At 64.2% G+C, this 21,298-nt stretch overlaps 1 protein-coding gene across 6 annotated transcripts; it reads right to left on the reverse strand.

Annotated features, from left to right (window-relative positions):
* Positions 1-273: 273 nt before the first annotated feature.
* On the reverse strand, positions 274-20,959 carry TNK2 (tyrosine kinase non receptor 2). 6 transcript variants are annotated; one of them, XM_039556866.1, is made up of 17 exons: positions 15,380-15,672; positions 14,950-15,243; positions 11,210-11,387; positions 11,002-11,072; positions 9,558-9,770; positions 9,314-9,466; positions 8,838-9,115; positions 8,636-8,762; positions 8,398-8,544; positions 7,944-8,038; positions 5,024-5,218; positions 3,503-3,594; positions 2,942-2,986; positions 1,411-2,726; positions 898-993; positions 681-808; positions 274-571 (listed from the first exon to the last, which is right to left on the reverse strand). In XM_039556866.1, the coding sequence occupies exons 2-17, from the start codon at positions 15,124-15,126 to the stop codon at positions 565-567; spliced, it is 3,318 nt and encodes a 1,105-aa protein (XP_039412800.1). In that variant the 5' UTR covers positions 15,127-15,243; positions 15,380-15,672; the 3' UTR covers positions 274-564. The 6 variants fall into 6 exon arrangements, with proteins under 6 accessions (XP_039412800.1, XP_039412803.1, XP_039412801.1 ...); XM_039556869.1 differs by lacking the exons at positions 14,950-15,243; positions 15,380-15,672 and adding an exon at positions 20,587-20,959; XM_039556867.1 differs by lacking the exons at positions 14,950-15,243; positions 15,380-15,672 and adding an exon at positions 17,450-17,682.
* Between the last annotated feature and the right edge of the window lie 339 nt (positions 20,960-21,298).

Raw genomic sequence — 21,298 nt, forward strand, 5'->3', positions numbered from 1 at the left:
TACCGTGACTAACTCCAGCAGCCCTGGATGGGGAGAACTTTGCACCCTAAAAAGGCCTGGGAGGACTCAGCAGAAGGTTTTACAGGTGCACATGTCACACAGCTTCCTGGGGATCCCCACAGTCCATGCATCCCCTCCTGAGCTTCATCCCATGGGGGATCCCAAGGGTTACAGTCCCAGCTGCCTGCAGGGAGGAACCAGCACCCATGGAGATGTGGCCTGTCCCTGTGTGTTGGCAGGGATAGACCTGGGAGACGGCCACAGGCACCCTCCTCTCCATAGAATATTTTTATATATACACATAATATATATATTAAAATTACATTTCTCTTTACAAAAACAATTCAACAAGGGGCCAGGGGACGGAGCCCATTGCCAAGGCCAGGGCACAAGCACCCTGGAAAGTCTGTGGTGCTGGGCAGGGTCCCTTTTGGGATGTCTCCACCCTCCAAGTGGGGGCTCAGTCCAGAGTCCTGCAGCAGGTTGCGTGGGTGGAGGTGGGGGGATTGGCCCCGTGGTGAGATGCCTGCTCTGGATTCGACACAGCTTGCCCTGTCCCCGCTGTCACCACCTGTAAGGAGAGGACAGGACATGAGCTCAGGAGGGGTGATAGTGCCAGTCTGCCCAGAGCAGTGTGGCACAGAGAACTGCTCCCCCCCCAAAAACATCGATGTCCCTACTTCTGGCGGGTGGTGCTGTAGGGATCGAGGAGGTGGGAGCTAGCCTGTGCCAGGTTCCAGTCGAACATCTCCAGCACCCGCTGGCACTCCATACGGGACTTCAGCCCCAGGCAGAAGAGCTGCTCCACCTGCAAAGGGACAGGGCATGGCCAGAGGGGTGACAGGGGTGCCACCACTCTTGCTGGAGCCGGGACGAGGGAACAGGGGTGCGCTGTACCTTCAGGTACTGGATGGCCCGTTGGATGTTCCAGTTGTGGTTCTGCAGGGCTGCCTGACACTCCTCGGTGGTCACGCCATGCACCGTCTCCTGCACCTGGGGGGGAGCTTGTGGTCACTGTCTGCTGCCACCCCTGGGCAGCGAGAAGCCTCTGACTGAAGCAGGGGACCACCGGGGCTGCCCCCATCCCTGGTTCTATCTTCAGGGAGCACTGTCAGCCTGGAGCTGGGATCATTCTTAACCCTGGGATCTTAAATCTCTCCTGGGCTTGGGTGGGCCACAATATCCCCAGCCTAGAGAGACCAAGGGGACGATAGCAACAAGCCACCTTCCCCCTCCCCAGGGCCTTCAATTCCCATTTTAGCATTGCAGTGAGATTTATGTCCCCTGGATATCTGGGGCCTCCTTGTTGCCAATCCCCTGGGGTTGAACTTGCAGAAACTGAGGCACAGGGTGAGGAAAGCTCTTGCCCAGGTGAGCCCACTCCACATGGATGCTGGGAATGACACTTACCAGCCGGATCTTGTCAGCAGGACGGCAAACATCTGGCCCGTCGTAAACGATCTTCTGGAGGCTGCAGGAGGCTTTCACCAGGCACTTGGGCCCAGGGTTGCTGTTGTTGGAGGAAAAGTTGGCCTTGCAGTCTGGCAGTGGCTGCTGCACCATGGGACGGACAGTGGCTGTGGTGACCTGGCGGGATGCTGGCACCTCCTCAGGGCTTTTAGCCTCCTTGAAAAACTTCTCATACTTGTCCAGGTAGGCAGGGCGCTCGGGCAGCAGGTAGTAGTGAGTGCTGCTGACCTTCTGCCCATCCTTCACGATAGGCAGGATGCAGGGTCCCTTGGAGCAGTCCTTGCCCTGTGCCTGGATGACCTTGGGGGTGGCGTATTTGGGGTCAAGGGCAAAGCTCTGTGTGGTGGGCATGGGCTTCCCTGGTGAGGTGGAGAGGCAGGAGCAGAGGGCAGCACGTTGCTGGGGAGAGCCCACCTGCAGAGCCATGGGGCTGGGTGTCCGGGAAGTGGGCTGTGACAGTGGGTCCCGTGGAGGGATCTGGGGCGGCCGGTCTTCCTCGCCCCCCGAAGCTGGGGAAAGGTCCCCTGACCAGCGCCCAGGCTCATTGCGGCGAAGGGGCCGGGGTGGGATTGGGACACGGGGCGGGATTTGGGGCTTGTCGTCAGCTGGGGCGGCTGGTCCCAGAGGGACGTTGAGCCTCTTCATGCACTCCTGCTGCAGCTCCTCGAAGAGCTCGGTGGTCTGCGTCATGCTGGGCTGTTTGGTCTCCTTGGGGGGCAGGAAGAGGTTGTCCTCCAGTGCTGGTCCCCGCTCACTCTCATCCACAAAGCCATAGTTGGTCTTGCCCCGCCGGCTTGGAGGGCTAGTGATAGAGCAGACCTCAATATCATCCTCATCCTGTGCCACGTCATCATAGGCAGGCGGTGGGGGCAACGGCCGGGCGTCCCAGTCCACCACTGGCGTGGGGTGGAGAGGCCGAGGAAGAGCCCGCGTGGGGCTCTGTGGTGGGGTCTTGTCCAGCAAAGAGCAGGCCTCCATGGCCAGCTTGGCTAACGATGGGGCTGTCAGCTCCCCCACTGGAGAGGGGCTACCCTGGGGCACTTCCTCCCCAAAGTCAATGAGGGTCACCTCGCTGCTTGCCAGCCCCTCACTTGCCAGCCGTCCGGGTTGCCGCTCGCCCACCTTGGTGCCCGGTACTCGTGCTGATGGCTTGACCGGTCGCAGACCCTTCCCTGTGCCTGGCTTCTTCAGGCAGAGCTTCCGGAGACCCCCTGGCAGACCCTCCTCCTCCTCACTGACCGGGTCGTAGCAAGGCTCTAGAAGGGGACAGAGAAGGATAGTGAGGGTCCCAGCACCCATCTCTAGGGTGCAAGAAGGGGCATCTGCATCTGCAAGCCCCCAAACCACCCCATAGTTTCAGCCCTCTTTGCTCCCAAGGCACACCAGGGCACCTGCCCCAGGCCACCCAGGTAAGAGAGAAAAGAAAGAGGGTGTGAGGAAGGGAGAGCAGCACCAAAGAAGCCCAACTTACTGGTGAGCAGGACGGTAGGCTGAGGTGGGCGTGGAGGAGGCTGCCCTGCAGAAGAGAGAACCCAAGAGAAGGGGAAGCATAGGGTGAACATGCAAGCGGCAGCCAGGGTGCTTGTTAACGGGGTGCATGCTTTGTTGTGTCCCTCTTCACCAGTGGCACACAGAGAGGATGCTGGTGGGAAGCCCCTCCAAGTAAAAACTCTAGGTTTATGGGGATTGTGGCATATGCACAGCATCCAAGTTCCCTCCCCATAGCAGCTCTGCTGAGATCCCCTGCACTGAGGAGGCCAGCTGTGGGAGGCTGGGAGGAGACAAGGGACTCGGATGAAGGGCAGCAGGGCAGAGTCCAGCCAGGCAGAGCCACCAGCCGCCCACACTGCTGGCAGTGGCGTACAGCCAAGTGACAACACGGTCCATCACCCCAGCTACCCCTGGTCTGCAAAAAGCAAGTGCCAGCAGAGAGACAGAAAGGAGAGGGTCCAGCCCATCACCCTGGCAGCAGGATACAGGGATGGGGGCTTTGTGCAGCTGATGGGCAGGAGGAAGGAGAAAAGCCACTCACTTTTAGCCCTCCCTGGAAGCTGTGTAGGTCTGGCAGCGCTCGGGTCCACACCTAAAATGTCAGGAGGGTCCATGGGATTTCCCAGGTACAGCCTGTGGGGAGAGAGGAGAGTGCCTGGGAGTCAGCAGGGGCCATGTGGGACCCCTCACTCCCCAGGCTCATGCCTTGGGACACCCCACAGCTCCTTCACCACACACCATGCCTGGTGAGTACCATTCCTGGGAGTGCTGGGGCAACACACCCCAGAGGCCTCCAGTGCTACGGCACAGAGCCTGGTGCCATCCCAATGTCGTGCCATCCCAATGTCATGCCACCCATCTCCGGCTCCGCGTGCATGATGTGCTGTGCCCAGGGGACTGCAAGCAGGGCACCGTGTCCAGGGTACTTGTGCGGGATGCAGTGCCCAGGACGCCCCTCCAGCACCGGGGCGATGCTGCGCCCAAGGCAGGGTGCCCCAGTACCACGTGCCAGTGGGTGCCGGGAGGCCCGGGCGAGCTGTCGCAAGCCAGGGAGCCGGCGGGAGCTGGCGCAGCCCGAGGGCTTGGGCGTGTGCCGAGCTCGGTGCGTTCTCGGCAGCCCGGGCAGCACGTACCCAGTGCCCGTGCCCACGCAGCGGGGCGCGGGGAGGCCTGCCGGGGCACGAGCCAGCTCTGTGCGCGCAGCGCCTCCGTTCAGCCCTCTGAGGGCCACCGGCACAGCCCACGACACAGGGGGCTGTGGAGGGGTCAGGCTGGGACTGAGGCACCAGCAGAGCTGTCCCAGGCCTGGGATAACAAACAGCAGTTGGGATCATGATTCCAGGGGATGGACTAGCGCAGGACCTGGCCCTACCCACCAGGAGCTTTCCAGGTTTTGAAATCCTATCCTGTGCCCCACCGCACTGACCTCCCACATCCCTCCAGCCCAGTTCAAGGAGAGACCCCCACATGCCCCCTGCCAAGGTGCTCCTGCTCACTGCCAGACAACCAGTCCCATCTGGCAGGGAGTATGTGGGACACTGGAGCACAAGCACCCAGCCCCCCTCCCCCCAGTCACAGTCCAGCCAGGTATCTTCTGATAGAGCAGGGTGGAGAAAAAAATCATTTTGGTGGATTTTTTTCATGTTTTGCTTTTCAAAAAGACTCATGCTGTTAGAAGCGTGGGGACAGGCTGCAAGCCACGCACATTTAACCGCCCTGGGACATCCCAAAAGTGCTTTGGGGTAATGTGGCCACCTCTGGGGTGGTGCTTACTGATGTCTCCCTGTCCCAGGACAGCCACAAAGGTCTCCCCACTGGGACAGCCACAAGCACAGCAGCCCCCGACGTCCCTAACCCCATTAGTAGGAAGAGGCAAGGAAGTTAGTCCAGCTGCAGGAACCCTACCCAGAGCCACCATTCCCATTACAGCGGGGGCGGAAAGAGATGCTTCATGGCGGGAAAGGGGGGCAATAGCCAAGCCGCGTCTTGCTCCCGAGCCCAGTGGGCAGCAGGGAAGGGAGGGAGCAGGCAAAGGATGCAGAGAAGACAAAAAGTTTCTTACTCATCAATTTTATCGGGAAACCCCCAGCAGTGCTGCGGGTTGGTGTCTCCATGGCCTGTGTGGATGAAGCTGTTTTTAAGCGGCTGGCTGATGTCGTGGGCTGACAGCCCTGCCACCGAGGTCACCGTGTTTCGGGGAAATTGGCCAACTTTTAGGGTCCGTTTATTCTGACCCCGCCACCAGTAATTCTCGGCCCTAAGGAATAAAAAGGACCTCGTTACTGATGAGGGGATGGGAGGTTGACACGCGCCTGCCCCAGTGATGGGGAGGAGGCAAGGTGACTCGTCCAAGTCCATGAAGGCGTGCGGTGACACAACCAGGAAGGGAACCTGGGTGCCCAGGATCCCAACCCTACACCGGCAGTATGCTTTGGCTCCCACCCCACATGGTCCCTGCACCTGGTGGTGCTGGGAATGCAAGTGGTGGGGAACAAAGCTACATGCTTTTGTCCCAAAAGATATGCCCCTTCCTCCTCCTTGCTGCCTCAAGCTATGCAGGAGCCTTGGGGTGATGCCTGCACCAAGCTGCTCGTTACCGATCCCTCTGTGGCCCATGCACTTAAGGAAGGCATAGGGGACACTCTTGGCATCTGATGGGGGCCCATATGGGGGACGGTGGTCTGTGGGGTCTTCCTCGCTCCCTTCCTACATTATCAGTGAGCCCTGTGCAGGCTGGTGCAGGCAGGGGGAGTTGGGCAGAAAGACAGGTGGTGGGCTTAGGCCACCCTGGGGTACTGGTCCCCAGTGCGTTCCCGAGGAGTCGCCCAGGACACAGCCACCTCTGGGGTGGATGAGCAGGTCATCTAGTCCAGAGGGACTGGTGGGGGGAATAGGGATGGGGCAGGGAAAGGCATCCCAAATGGTGTACCCCACCCAGCACTGTGCCAAATAAATGGTGGGGGGGCTCTGACCCTAAGCTACCCCCCTGCCTGTCAGGGCCCTACCCTCCCCGTGGGCAGGGTGTGCTGCGGGCAGGGGGCAGTGGCAGTGTGGGTGCCAGCCTGGCGAGGCTGGCACGGGCCCCGAAGTTTCCTGGAGTCACCTGTGAGTCACCCCCGGCCACCAGCTCAGCCCTTTTCCTGTTTACCTTCCCGCTGCCGCCAGCCAGCCGCCTTACTCAGCGTCGGGACCCCTCGGCAGAGCCCCGGCAGAGCCCAGCCAGTACCGGGCACCCTCCCTCACCCGCGGGCAGGCTGGGGGAGGTGGGGGAACGGCTCCCCTCCCCGGGAGGTCCCCTCCACTCGCCCTCCCTGCGCCCCTCACCGCCGCATCCCGACAAAGGGATGCTGCGGCCGGGCCATCCCTCCACTCTCCCTGCTCCCACCCTCGGTCCCACCGAACCCCAGCTCGGACCCCCGGCACAAACCCGCTCCGGCGCTGCCCTGGCTCCTCTCCCCGAGACAGCCCCGTCCCGCGGCCGGCTGGGTCCCCGGGGGGCTTTCAGGGAGGTCCCTGCCCCTGCCCACACACACGTACGCACACCCGGCGCCTGCCGAACGACAGGCAGGGGCTTGAAAAGGGGTGGGGGGTGTTTACGGTGCCCCGGGCGGCCTCGGCAGGGCCGGATGCAGCCCCCGGCTAGAGGCTCCCCCCTTTCCCCCGCCAGCTCTGCCGGGCATCCCCGCAGGCAACGCGGTGGGGGGCGGCCGCCGCGGGGGAAACTGAGGCACGGGGAGGGGCCTCCCCTCCGGGAATACCGGCAGCCGCTGGGGCTCCTGCCATCCCCCGGCTGCTGAACCCGCCGCGTGTGCCCTGAGTCCGCACCCCCAAAACCTATCACCGGGGGTCACCAAGGACCGGCGTCCCTCGGGGAAACTGAGGCAGGGGAAGCTGCGCCCCGGCTCTGCTCCACTCCCGGCAATTCCCGACCAACAGGCAACCTCCAGCCCCTCTTCCCGCTCCATCCTTCCCTCCGCGGCTCACCTGGGGCCGGCGGTGGGGCGGGGGGCGCGGACCCGCAGCCCAGCCGCGATGCAGCGGCAGGGACGATGTAGGCGCTCTGGCGCGGCCGCACCGCCCTCCGCCGCTCCTTCCCTCCCTCCGCCGACGCCGCTTCCCCTCCCCTCCCCTCCCCTCCCCTCCCTGCAATTAAACCGCCAGACCCTGGGCAAGAGTCATCCCCGCGGCGGCGGACCGGGAGCAGCCGGTCCCTGCAGACACACAAACCCGGCCTGATTCACCCCGGGTTGTGACTAACCGCGGGGAGCCGGCCCGCGGCGGGGGGAGACGGGAATAGAGCCCTCCTCCTCCTCCTCCCCTCGGGATTGGGGGGCCGGCCCTAGCGCGGGGACACGGAACTCCTTTGGGAGGTCCCCAGTCTCCCCCAGCTGGAAGGTGACAGGCACATCCTGGGATAGAGATGCAGGGACAAAAGGGCCCCCTACTCCAGTCCCCAGATCCCCGGGAGGGCAGAGGGGGTGGCTGTGCCCTGGCGTGGTCAGCAGGGACCGACGAGCCCACAGCATAGCGGGTTCTGCCAACACAGTACCAAGTCCCACGGTGCCTCTCTCAACCCGATGACAGCAGCACGTCTCCGGGTGCTGGCGGCACGTCCCCACCACTATCAGCAGGGAGCGGCCCTGGGGCGTGCGGTTTCCCAGGGCAAACCCACGGGCACAGTGGGGTGAGTCAGCAGGGATGGTTCGGGCAGGGCTGTGGGCAGTGTGGGCAGGGCTGTGCCCCCCACTCTGGAGTGGCCCCACCATGCTGTGCTGCCTGGGGGACCACAAACATCTCAGCTCTGCCCACCCGTAGGGTACACGGCCGGGTATGCTGGGGGCAGAGCCACCCCTTCCCATCCCTGCTTCCCATAGCTCTGCTAGTGCTCACATTGTCCCAGTCTCCCCATTCCCTATCCCTATGCACGCTGGCAGGCAGTGCATTTCCCCCTCTACAATGCCTGCCACCTTCCCGTGCAGTACCTGCCCTCGATGACCGTGATGATGTCGTTCATCTGGATGTGCAGCTTGTCTGGCTCCTCAAAGTCCTGCAGCGCTCTCATGTCGGTGGGCTGAGCCTGGGGGAGAGGTGGGTGAGGACAGGGGACACAGCCCCTCCGTCCACCCTATTTTGAGGGCAGGCCCAGCCCCATGGAGGGCATGGAGGCCCCAAAAATGGACAAGAGACAGCATTACCACTATCCCCTGCTCAGCTGACACAGCCCTGGGGTGCACGATGGCACTGCAGCAACCAGATGCTTCCTGCTGTAACCATATCACCACCCTCCACCTCCCAGCCTGCAGGGCTGCCTGGCCTGAGCTCCCACCTTGGCCCAGGTCACTTCCCACCTCAGCAATATTCTTAGCTCTATCCATGCTTGAGCAGAGCTGGCAGGACAGGGTGCTGGAGCTCCTGTCCCCCTCCCTGCTCACCCACCTCCACCAAGAAGTCTCGCAAGGCCACGAAGGTGGGTCGGTCCTCAGGCTTGTGTGCCCAGCACTGCAGCATGACGTTGTAGATGTCCTGGGGACAGTCCTCAGGCCGCGGCAGCCGCTCACCCTCCTTGTCTATCTTGTGCAGGATCTGTGGGACAGCACATGCTGTCAGGGTGTCCCGTATCCCCCCCAGCACCAGTGGGATGAGGTGAGGGGGCAGGTCCCTGCTGTACACCTACCTGGCTGCCATTGAGGCCGATCCAAGGCTCCTGACCATAGGTGAACATCTCCCAGAGGGTCACTCCGAACATCCAGGTGTCACTGGCATGTGAGAAGGTGCGGGTCTTCAGGCTCTCAGGAGCACACCTGCAGGGGGAAGGACATGAGCATCAGAAGGCCATGGGTGCTGCACCTCCAGATCTCCCCCTCCCCAAGGCTCACCAGGCAAAGGGGACCTTGCGATGCTCCTGCATCACGTAGTGATCATCATTTTTGGGCAGGGCCCGCATCAGTCCGAAGTCCCCAATCTTGACGAGCTCATTGGAGGCCAGCAGGATGTTGCGGGCAGCCAGGTCGCGGTGGATGAAGCGCTTGGACTCCAGGTAGGCCATGCCCTTGGCCACCTGGATGGCATACTGGCACAGGGTGGAGATGAGGAAATGGCCCTGGTTCTTCCGCAGGCGGTCCAGAAGGGAACCCAGTGGGGCCAGCTCTGTCACCTGGGCCATGGGGTGTGGACAGCAAGTCGGTCAGTCCAGGGGCACCCTGGTTTGGCTGGCTTCCAGCCTTCTTATGCCCCACTGGGGATGCCAGCAGAGGACTTGGGATAAAGACCCAGATCAGCTTTGCTCATGCCATCATGTGGGACCCCTGCCATGGGGGTGTCATTGGGGTCAGCCCCATCCCCCCACACTCACCATCTTCATGGGGTGGGAGAGCACCACACCATACAGGCGGATGAGGTTCCTGTGGTCCAGGGAGTGCATGGCATTCACCTCCCGGATGAAGTCGTCCAGTGCCTCTGGCTGGCTCAGCACATCTGTCTTGAGGCACTTCACTGCCACATTCAGCTATGGCCAAAGGAAGGATGAGCTCCAAAGTGTCTTCCCCTGTGGGTGGTCCCACTGCCTGGCTCCCCACCCCCCTAGAGCAGCCTCTCACCGTCTTGCCGGCAGGCGTGCACCACTCGCCGCGACGCACGACACCAAAGGAGCCGTCACCCAGCTTCTCAAAGATCGAGAGGTCCCGCTCCCGCACAAGGCAGGTGAGGGAGTGTTGGCCCCCAGCTTCAGGGGGTGGTGGCGTGGGGGGCTTGCGGAAGGTACTCTGGGGCTGGGGCGGCAGCTCCGACTCCGGGCGCTTCCCACTGAACACCTGTGGGACATGGAGGAAGGTGAAACATGGGTATGGGAACATCCCAAGCCCTCGGGTCTGTAAGTGAGCAGTGCTGGCACAACCCCTTGCCTGGGCTGTACATGCTGGAACCTAATGATGACCCCTAACAGGTGATGACCCAGAGAAGGCTGGTTGTGGGAGAAGGCTCTGTTCCTCCACCTGCCAGCACACTGAGCTGTGATTCCCGTGGAGGGAAGGGATTGTTCATCCCGCAGCAGCTCTGCAGCAGTTCCCCAACAGCCACAGCAAACCAGGCCGGTAGCCAGAGGGCCCTGGGCACTCCTTGGCCAGGCCAAGGCCACACAGTGTGCCTGGGCACAAAGCCAAGGGAAACCTCCAGCTTGGGCTGAGTGTGGTGACACATCCCTGCAGCGACATGGGCTTTGCAATGCGTGCTGGCTGCCACTGCCACCACTCAGAGGGGATGGGCTCTCCTTCCATTTCCCTCAGCTGGGATGGATGATGTGCCCCATGGGGCAGGGTCCATCCCAGTCTTGATGCAAGGTGTGTGGGAGCTGGGCCCAGCATGTGTCTGGGGTGGGAGGTGGCATTTCTGCCATTTATTCTTTAATATAAGTACCCTTCTATTAAAAGCCCATCCTGACCATGTCCCAGCACAGACAAGTCATGCAGGGGAAAGGCCATGACCCAGTGCCCAGCTGGCAAACAGCTCTGCCAAACTCTGCTCTTCTGGGGTGCCAGGTGCCATAGGGTGCCAGCAGCACCAGCTTTGGATGGGATGGCATCAGGGCATATGTAAGCATCCCAAGGTCCCCTGTCATAGTGTGTCCCAGCCTGCAGGTACAAGGCTTTGCCCCCTTGCTGTTAGGCAGCAGGGTGGGCAGTGTCCTGAGCACCATGGCTGCCCACAGAGCTGTCTGGAGCAAGGCTCTCTGGTTCACCGGCTGCAAACAAATTTCCTGACAAAGCAGCAAATAACATGAGGGGAATGAATTTTCCAAGTGCTGGGGTAGCAGGGCTCTCCTTTGCTGGGAATTGACCCAGGAGCCTGAGTGGGACTGGGGCACACACTGGTAGGGTCACACCACAGGCGGGGCAGGGATAGCTGGGGCTTCTGCCCATTTCCCCGTCAGCCTCCAGGGACCAGGCATGTGGGAGAGCCAGGCATCCCGAAAGGGCACAGGGAGAGGTCCAGCTCCTCCTGTCTGCCTCAGTTTCCCTGCCACACCTCTCTCTCTCCCATCCCTACCTTGCTCATCCAGGATTTCCGCTTGCACATGGCTTTCCTCCGTTTCACTGCCTCCCACAGCCGCCGCTGGCCTGCAGGACACAGGGACACAGTGACTGTCACAAGCCAGTCTGGGATAGGGGTCCCCTCCAGCCCCCTGTGCTCCTGTGGGCTTCCCAAAAGATGCTGCACATCCAGCTGGTGAGAGGTTTGGGGGGGATGTACACACCGGGGCGTCCCATGCCGATCTTCTCCAGATCCTCATTTTTGACGTACTCGAAGTGGGAGAGGCGTGTGACATTGAGCTCGTCTCGGATGCGCAGGAAGTACTGCTGCAGCTGCAGCTCAGTGAGCAGCTCCAGCAGCCAGTCCGTGCCCTCCTCCGCCTGCATGCTACAGCTCAGCCTCTGCTGGGACACAATACTGGGTTAGGGGCAACCCTGCTCTGCTCCCCTCTGCCCCATTCCCACTGGGGAGTCACCCAGAGGGGCTCAAAATCAAGGCTGGGGTGCTGTTGTGAGGGATACTAGTGGAGTCATCTCCTGAGCCTGTCACCAGCTCTCTGGGGGAGGCCAGGAGAGGCACCCTATCATCAGGACCCCCAGAGATAGGCAGAGCCCCCCAGTCTGCCCTGTCCTGCCCATAGAAATACCAGCCCACCTCTCCGTTCCAGCAGAGGCTATCCCTGGTCAGGGGTGCCAGGGACAGAGGAGGGAAGCAGAGCCTCAGAATAGATGTGCCCGCCCAATTCCCTCTGCTCAGCTGGAGGGGCTGTCCCCAGCAGGGACAGCCACCTTGGCCCCCTGGCATGCCCGCACACTTGGCTGAGTGGTAGTACAGACTATCGGGGGGTCTCCTCTGCCATAGGTGGTGGCACCTCACTGGCCAGACACAGGGAGGGGGCAGAGAGAAACATGTGAACATGTGGGTCTCTAAGAGTCCTGTTGCTCCAGTGCTGAGGTACAGGGCACCCCAGTGCTGCTGGCATCAGCCCCCAGCCATGCCAGAGCACAAACACGGAGAGATGAAGCCCCATGCTCCCCCCCACTCCCCATCCCTGCCTGCTGTCCCGGCTCTCCCCCACTTTCACCATCACCTTTCTGGAAAGGGATATAGCTCTGCCTCCTCCTGCTGAGAGCAGGAGGGAGGTTGGGACCCGCCACCCCAGCTCCACAGAGCGGTAGCCCTCTCCATCCTCTCTTCTTCCCCGGGAGACGACATGGCCCCTGGCGTCTTCACCCGCTGTGCTCGGCTCCCTCGGCCGCGTCACCGCAATTGCAACCCTCGGCACTGGGCTAAAAATACGGCGGGCGCGGCGAGCAGCTGGGCACGGGGGCGCATGGGGGCACGCAGGGCCACGCGGGGCGAAGGGAGCTGCGGCTCCCCCGCCCGCAGGCGACGGGGACAGGGCCGGGTGATGGCCAGCGCAGGGTCTGCACGGGGCAGGGGTCGGCACTTACTCGGTAGAGGCGGAAGCGGGTGAAGAAGGGGAAGGATCGGTGCAAAGCCTGGAAGCGTCGCATCCTGCCTGGCTGCCCGCCGCCAGCCCCTGGCACTGCTGATGTCCCTTCCCCGCTGCCGGCGTCCCACGGCGCAGCCCGCTCACCGCAGCCGGGGCACCCGCAGCCCCTTCATTTGCGCTACAGAGATGTCCCCTGGGCTCGGCCGCCCCACAGACCCCACTGGAGAGGGCAGGGGGTTCGGGCTGTCCGTCGGCCGGACGCGGGTTGTGGCTCTGCCCCTCCTTCCATCCGGCTCTCGATCCTCTGGCCGGCCGGCCCTCCCCTTCCCCAACGCAACGGGGCCGGGGTGGGGGGTGGCGGCAGGCAGAGCTGGGGGTCACTCCCCTGGCTGGAGCCGCTTCCTGGGGACCCCCCGCTGGCAGCGGGGCTCGGTCCCGGTCGCCTGCCCGCAGCGCTGCCCAGGAGGGTTATTTTCAGCCGGGCTGGGACGCGCGCCCAAGGGGCCGGGCTCCCATCAATGTCCCGCTTTCTCCCTTGTTCGGCGGTCGCTCGCAGCTGGGAGCCCGGACCCCCGCTCTCATTTCCATGGAAACTCGCCCCGGCCTTGGGAATCGCTCCCAGGCCTCAGTTTCCCCCCCAGGAAGCAGGGAGGGAGGGAGGCAGAAGAGACATCCGGCTCTCTGCTCCCCAACCCAGGCCACAGGCATGATGCCAGGGCGATGGGCACTGCGGGGGGGAGTTTCTGGCTCGGCAAACATATCCGCTGCCCAGCTGCCAGCCCCCACGGGGCTCTGCCGTGGGGTGCCACCAGCACCCCGGCGCTCGCTCCCCTTCCCTGGCGGGGCTGGCACCCAACCCCAGCAGTGCTGTCCGCCCGCGGGCTCCCCAGGGAGAACAGCTGGCCACGCCGGCAGCCACAGCGTGAGAGAGGAAAGACCCACAGCAACCTCTCTTGTCACAGCCCCCCCGCCTGGCCCCTCCAAAGCGTGGCCATTGCTGTGCCAGGGGGGGCAGGTAAGAGGGAGTTAAGTGCATCCCCAGGAGGAGTCTCCACTGGGGCTTCCACTGCCACTGGGATCCCAGCTGGCACCCGGCAGCACAAGCGCCGGGCACAAGAAGCCCATTGACTGGGGACAACTGGGCACAGTGCCCTCGGCACCAACCTCTGCCACGCGCCAGCTTCCCCCTTCCCAGCTCAGGGGACACCGGGGGTGGGGGGGTGCCCTGCCTCGACAGAGCATCACCCTCATCAAGCAGAAATGGCACCCACTGGGACTGGCACCGAGTGCACTGCCTCCTGCACCCCCAAGTCCCAGGTGAGGCTGCCCAGTTCAGTGCTCACACCGGGAGTACAGATTTCCAAAAGGGAACGGGGAACCCAGCTTTGCCTACCATGCCAGGGGAGGTTCCGTGCCTCAGTTTCCCTCTCTGTGATAGACCCACAGGCACAGGGAGTGATCCTGCGACCTCGACTCCGAGTTGGGCAAGGAGTCCTGCCAGCAAACTCCCATCCTGTGGTGGGGAAGTCACAAATCCCCTAGACCCCCGGCACAGGTGCTGCTCGGCCCTCGGTGCCCTGCCCGCCCCTGCCATGCACACCCATCCCTGCAGCGCCAGGGATGCACCCTACGTGCACCCGGGCTCATGCACGCTGGGCGGTGAGGACGCTCACGTGCGCCCCAGGACCACACAGGAGCGATCCCCCCGCGTGCTTCCCGCCACCTGCACAACCGCAGCCGCCCCCCACGCGCGTCCCCTCCGCGCACCCCCGGCTGCCGCCCTGCCCGGCCGCACGTGCGCAAACACCGCCGGCGGCACCGTCCCGCTCCTGCTCCCGCCTCCGCCCGACGCACACCTGGAGCCGCCTGCCCCCTGCGCGCCCACGGGTGCCCACCCCCGCTGTGGCATGTTCCTCGCCTCCGCGCTTGCCTGGCAGCGCACACACCCGTCCGAGCTGGCACGTGGGGGGGTCAGTTCCTCCCCATCTTCCCCCCCCCCCCACCCCATTACATCTATCCATAAGGACAACACAATACCTGTCCTACACCTCAAGCCACCTGCACCTACACATTCCCCACATCCATACAAAACCTGGCCTCCGCCAGGGACACCCCCGTGTGGGGATGGCAGCCTGCGGGGCCACCGTCTGCTTACAGCGCTGCAGCTGGTGGACGGCATCCTGTGCTGGGCACCGTGCCCCCCCCTTCACGAGCTGTGCCAGGCTTGGCTGATCCTCGCTGCCGCACACCATTCCCCCATGCCTCAGTTTCCCCAACAAGAAGCAGTAGGCATCCCCCCTCCCGTGGGTCAGGATGGGAGCACAGCCGAGCAAGGGGGGGTGTCAAGCTGCCCCGGATGCTGTGGGGTACTGCACATTCCAGAGGGGAGATGCCATGCAGGGACCCCCTGTGCTCCATGTCAGCTGCCAACCCATGCCCATCCTGGGACCATCAAGCTCAGCCAGGTGCCCCCCCCCGCTCTCCTCTACCGATTGCCCCCCACTGACCCTCCGGCACGGCACGCCCGGGGCGATGTCCTGCCGGGGGGGTGGCGTGGGGCGCCTGCTGCCCAGCCGCAGGGCCCGCTGCCCGGTGCTGTCCGAGAAGCTGTGGGGCAGGGGGCCGTGCATTTCCTCCTCCTCCTCGGCGCTGCTCAAGCGCTGGTAGTCGCATCTCTCACCCATGGCTGAGGCGGCGGCGGCTGCGCGCAGCGGCGAGTGGGGGGCTCTGCGGAGACGCCCGCGTCTGCCTGGGGGCGGCGAGGGCTGGAGCCGGGTTTGGGATCACATGGCAGAAAGTTGCTGCAGTTCCGGAAAACAGCGAGAGGGTGAAGGTGACCGCGACGGCGATGGAGGGGAGGCGGGGGGGGGATGGATGGAGGGATGCAGACGAAAAGGGAAAAGAGAAGGGGGCAGCCCCTTGAGCGCTTGTCCTCACCCCAATCCCAACCTGGCACCACTGTGTTCCTCCCGGCGCGGCAGCCCAACCGCCCACCTTCTGTCCCTGCTCCGGCTCCTGAGTGGAGAGGTGGTGGCATCGCCGCCAGCACCAGCGCCGCGCCAGCAGCCCCCTTCTCCCCGCACCCCGGCACGGTGTACCAGGCAGCCAGATGGAGGAGGAGGATGAGGGGGGACCATCGTCAAGCAGCCGGGGCTCTATGGCAGGCAGGATGGGTAGGGAGGCACCTGCAGAGGGATGGGGGGGCTCTGGCGCTGGCAGTATCCCCAGCATCCCTCCCGCTTCCCTGCGCAGGCAGAGGGGGATGGGATGCACAGGGAAGATGGCTGCTCCGCAGCGACCGGCAGCGCTGGCGCAAGCACGGCACGGCTGGGACAGCAGCCAGGCCCCGGGGGGTGCGGCTGGAATGGGGGTCCGAAGGGCACGCCAGGATCAATCCTCTCCCCCCACCCCGTTGCAGGGGCCTGGGGGTCTCCTAGACCTCTGCCAGGCGCTGCTGCACCTGGCACGACCCCGAGCAAGAAGCCACCCCCCCGGATGGGGAACCCCCACACCTGCACATAGGGACTGGCCTGTACCCCAACGCTGCCCAGCCACAGTCCCTCTCCCAGCCCCCTGGGCCAGAGCTGCAACTGGTTGAAATCAGAGCGGGGGGGGGGGCCTGCAGCCCCCTCAAAGACCTGTGACCTGCCTGTCCTTTGGGGCACAGCAGAGTCCCCAGGGACCAATTTGCTCCTCATGCCAACGCCACGGGGCATGATTCTGACCCCCAGAAGAACCCCCATGACCCCTCATTGCTCCCCCCACAGAGCCCTGAGACTCTGGTGTAGCCAAAGGAGTGGCACCAGGCTGTCAACGTGCCAAGGCAGGACGCAAGAGTCTGTCCTAGCCCCCCTCCCCTCTCCCTCCCCCAGAGAAACAAACACCCCCAGTCCAGGTGGGCATCTGCCCTGGCTGAGAGGCCGGGCGGGGACAGCTCCTTGGCGACTCCTCCTGCCATACCACGGAGGTGAGCTCAGCCGTGGAGCCGAGGCGGGCCGAGCCTGCGGCGTGGGAGCAGCGAGCCGCCCCCGCGCACGGCCCGCCGGCGTCACCGCGCTGGCACGCCACAGGACGGTGACTGATGCACGTGCTATGCCACCTTCCCTCCGGACCCAGCCGCCCTGCGCCACCCCAAAACCCTCGCCAGCCTGCCCCGTGAAGGCGATGCTGTGGGGATGAGTAGGGACGGCCCCTGTCCCCACAGCCCTGGGCATGGATTTGGGTCACACTCCCACACGTCAGGTCCTCCAGGCCTGACCAGGCTTAACTGACACCAGAATGATTAGGTACCCTCCAAGGAGACAAATGGCATCGTGCCCTGCCAGCCTTGACTCAGTTGCCTGCAATTCCCACCCTGAGGGGGGGTCCCACCACAATGACAACCACTGGATGGGGTGCACTGTCTTCTACCCTCCAGGGTGTGACACCCACACTGAACAGTGTCCCGCCCCTCTGCGGGGACAACGGAGCTCCCCAGCCCTCTGGGACACCACACTTGGCCCCACATCCCTGTGACCAGTGCCACAGCATCCCCCAGGCCCACCACCCCGCACAGAGGACCCCAGGAAGTGACAGGTCCCCCAAACAAGCTCCCAGAGCGGGACCGGGTCCCCCACTCACCTCCATCACGTCACCCTGCTCACTGTCACAGCCCGCCTGCCACCTTCCTGCCACCTTCCTGGCAGCTGTGTCGCCTGGAAGTGATCTCATTGACTGTGGCTGCAGCAGGGCAGCCACACCGTCACCCCGGGCTGGCTCATTCAGCCCTTGCAGGGCCCCGAGGGCGGCCCCAAATTGTGGTGACATACTCCCCAGCCCGGCTGCCACGGCGCAGGTGTGCAGACACGCACACATCCACGCGTACAAACACATCCTGCTCCCACCAGAGGCAGGGCTGCCGCCTGCATCCTGCCCACCTGTGGGATGCTGCTGCCACCCACCTCCCCGGGGACTGTCCCCAGCCCCTCACTGGCCTGTGCCACCCCACGTACCCCCATACCAGTTTACCTCCCTCGGTGCTGGCACCTGATGCTGCTTGGTTGGCCGGATGGAGCAAGCAGGAGGTCTCGGGGGGCCAGCACGAAGGACTGGGGACCCCTGTGGCAGGGGTGGCCGGGGAGGCCGAGGTGCCAGGTTCCTCCTCACTGCCACCTCTGGGCTCCCAGAGCCTGGCCCCATGGTCTGATCCTGCCCCCCAGCACAGGGCATCCCCTGCTCTGAGCCTCTGTCTGCAGCAATGGCTGTTTGAAAAGGAAAGACATAGGCATGTGGGGCGGGGGGGGGCATCCCGGCACAACCCCAATCCCCTCCCTAAGCCTCTTTCCTCTGCTAAATCCGCTCCGCAGGTCGAGCTGGGGCGGGCTTAGCTTGTCTTGCACCTCCCAGCTCACTGGCATGGGCAGCAATTGCTGACCCTATAGCTGATCCTCACCTCAGCCCCAAGCTCTCCCACCAAGGCAGGGTCACAGTGCAGTGTTTTGGGGGACAAGCATGCAAAGCAACTGTCCCTGGCACCCTCATTGCTGGGGAGGTGGAGAGGGCAGCTGGCTTGGCATCACTGAGCCCTGGTGTCACCGCCACAGTAGGGACTCTGCCACCCTGCCCTGATGCAAGGCTGGTTTGTGCCTGCCAGCCCCCCACACTGATCTGACCTGGGCCACAGGGACAGCGCTGTGGGGGTCCCCTAGCAGTGCCAGCCCCAGAGTCACAGCGAACTGGGCAGTGTGCAAGGGGGCAAAATGTCAGGGCTCACGTGACACTGGTCACAGGGTCCCCCTGGGATGAAGTGGGAGAGGTCAGAATGGGTCTCCCTGCCTGGCACCCCTATCTGTCCACCCCAGATGCTCCAGACTTCCTGATGGTTAAGGTACGGGAAGTCTCCCTGCATCCAGGGTCATGACCTGCTCTGCCCAGGCACTTGGAAGAGCCTTTGTGAACCTGCTCCCCAAGTGAGCTTTGCCCCCAGTCCTGCCATGGAAGGGGGGCACCAGGATGCACCCTCAGCCCTGGGTCCAACCAGCCCCTCCACCGCGGGGGTGCTGCGAGCAGTATCCCCATCTCCACCCCAGTACAGGAGGTGTCCTTGGGCCGGGCTGCAGCTGGCACGAAACAAGTTTGTCAGGTCTCAGGCCAGCCTGGCACAAAGCCACATCCACACAGCAGCATCTCCCCTTTGGGCGGGGAGCAGGCAAGATTGAGCCCTCATCCTCCTTTCCAGCCTCCCTGGAGCTGGAAGGGAGGATGAGGGCTCAATCCCCGCAGTTCCCCAGCACCAAAGCAGTGCAGCATCCTGGCCAGACCATCCAGTATTTGCCGGTCATTAGCACTAACTGACAGCACCCGAATTAGCCAGGCTGCAGCACGAGCAGTGGCCCTCCCCCAGGGCTGCTCAGCAAAGGGATGAACAAGATTTTCTCCTAAGTCCTCCTGTCCTGGCAGGGGCTGTGCATGAAGCAGAGCCTCCTCCTGTCCCCCAAAACCCATACAAGTGGGTAATACCCCCCCGGGATGCTTTGCCCCTGACAGCTGCCATCCCTCATGGACGCAACTGAAGTCAAAACTCAGGTGGCTCCAGGGGCAGGATGGGACATCTCAGGAGGAAACTGAGGTATGCTGTGAAGTCTGGCGTGCAGTTGGCTGGGACAGGCCTCGGCTACAAGCTCACAGTAGTTCATGGTCCTGTGTGGGCTGCTCCTCTGCCCATGCGGGCCCCCCTTGCCCCGGGGAGGCTGAGTCACAGCAGTGGGACAGCAGGCTGGCATCGGCCTGAGGAAGAAGCAGGCATCGCCAGCCCCCCCAGCCATACCCACTACACCCCACCCTGCACTAACAAATACCTGGCTAACGAGGCTCTGGTAGCTCCAGGGGTTGGTAACAGGTTGCACAGCCTGCACAGCCCCCACCCTGCACCCCCAGGCCTCGGCGCGGCCCGACGGGGGGATGCGGAAGCTGCTTCTACCCCCCCACTCCCTGCGGGGAGCAGTGGGCTCGGGGCTGGCAGCAGGAGCAGGGCTGCAGCCAAGGATGGGTGTGCAGCAGCCGGGGTCCATCCTGTACCCTCTCCCTAAAGAGGTGCCTGGTAGCGCAGACCTGCTCAAAGACACCCCACGAGGCAGGTCCTGTTTTTAGGAGACTTTTGCAAAGCCCAGTATCCAAAAACTTTGTTCAAAGCTTTGCCCTGAGCTAGCTCAATGAACAGCTGAAAGGGGAATGCACAACCTCCAGAGCCCACAGCACCTGGCAAGAAGGACACCCTTTGCACCCCGGTGTGCCCGCTGCACCAAGTGGCCCCAGGGAGGTGAGGGTGTGGGGAAGTGCCAGCGCCAGGCTCTGCCCCAGCCTGTCCTGCCCAGACAGCCCAGCCCCAGCATTGCCGCCAGAGACACTGTCCCTGCCTGGGTTCCTCTGGCCACCTCCAAACGCCCTCTCCAGCTGCTGCTTCAGAGTGGGCAAGGGGTCAGATCATGCTGGGGGAAGCTGAGCAGGATTCGCCTGGCAAGGTGGGATCCTTGTCTGGACTGTCAGCACCATCTTACCAGGTTTAGCTTAAAACTTTTATTAAAAAAAGCAAAAGCAACAAAGAGCAAACGTACCCAACGGTCCTGGACTGTTAGGAGAAAAACCTGCCACAACACGGCTGGATACAGCCACGGTGCTGCCTGCTGGGCCGGTGGTCAGAGGCTCCCCGCATCTCACTGTTGGCTCGGGGTTTTGGCCGAACACAACACCCCGAGGCGCTGGGCTGGCCCCGGAGGACAAGGATCCTCTGTTCAGTGCCACAGCTCCCACGAGCCCAGGGAAGAGGAAGAGCAAAGCTGCCTTTTCTCCAGGAAAAAAAAAAACTTCCCCCAGCTTCCGCTGTGGTTTAGGAGAGTTCAAGGGCACCAGGCACCCACTCACACCAAACCCTGCTGCCTGCTTTGGCCTGGCAGCTGGAGCAGGACGTCGGGCATGCTGCCGGCGGGGACTGAGCAGTCCCGCAGTGCCTGGGCACGAGCGCAGCACCGCAGCTCGCAGTACTGCGGGGCACGGTGCCAACACACCGGCACACTCAGACGTCAACCGGGCAGCACCACAGTGCCAAGCCCTGAACCCCCCTGCCCCTCGCAGGACCCCCAAACATGGGGTCGCGCCTCGTTCCTTACCTCTGCGCTCACCGCCACTGCCACCGCATCCTGCGCCGGGTCTGCAGCGTCACCGGAGGGCGAGGACGGGCACGGCGTTACTCCACACAGCCGGCATGCCAGGCGGGACGAGCCCACGCACCTGCCGGGGCGGGGTGCGACGATCGACGCCGGCGACGTCCAGGACGCGGCTGGGATCACCCCCGGGGCAGCGGGCACCGGGCACGGGGTGCGGCCTCACACCCGGGCGGACCTCCTGCGGCTCGGGCGGTGCGCCGGGGTCCGCGTGCCGGGGTTGCCGCCGGGGTGCTCCTGCTCTCCCGGGTAGAGCTCGCCCTCCTCCTGCACTCCGCCCCGGGCCTCTCCCTCCTCCTGCCGGCCCGCCGCACCCACCAGCGGGCGCGGGCCGGGGGACTCGCCGCGTCCCGCCGCCCCCGCCGCGCTCCTGCTGCGCCCGCCGGCCAGGCCCTGCTCCTGCCGGACCTTGGGGCCGTGCTCCTGCACCCCTCGCACCGCGCCCCGCGCCCGCCGTGCGCCGGGGCTGCCGCCCGCCGCCGCCTCCTCCGCGCCCCGCGCCCGCCGCCGCGCCCGCGCCGGCCCCCGCTCCCGGGGCCGCGGCGGCTCCGCGCCCGGCTTGGGGCTGCTGAGGGCGGTGACGGGCCCGGGCCGCTCGCCCCACTCCTGCAGGCTCGTCCGCTCGCCCAGCGGCACCCAGTGCCACCGGCCCGCCCCC

Source organism: Corvus cornix, chromosome 9 (genome assembly GCF_000738735.6).
Source record: "Corvus cornix cornix isolate S_Up_H32 chromosome 9, ASM73873v5, whole genome shotgun sequence".
In the NCBI taxonomy this organism is placed as follows: Eukaryota; Metazoa; Chordata; class Aves; order Passeriformes; family Corvidae; genus Corvus; species Corvus cornix.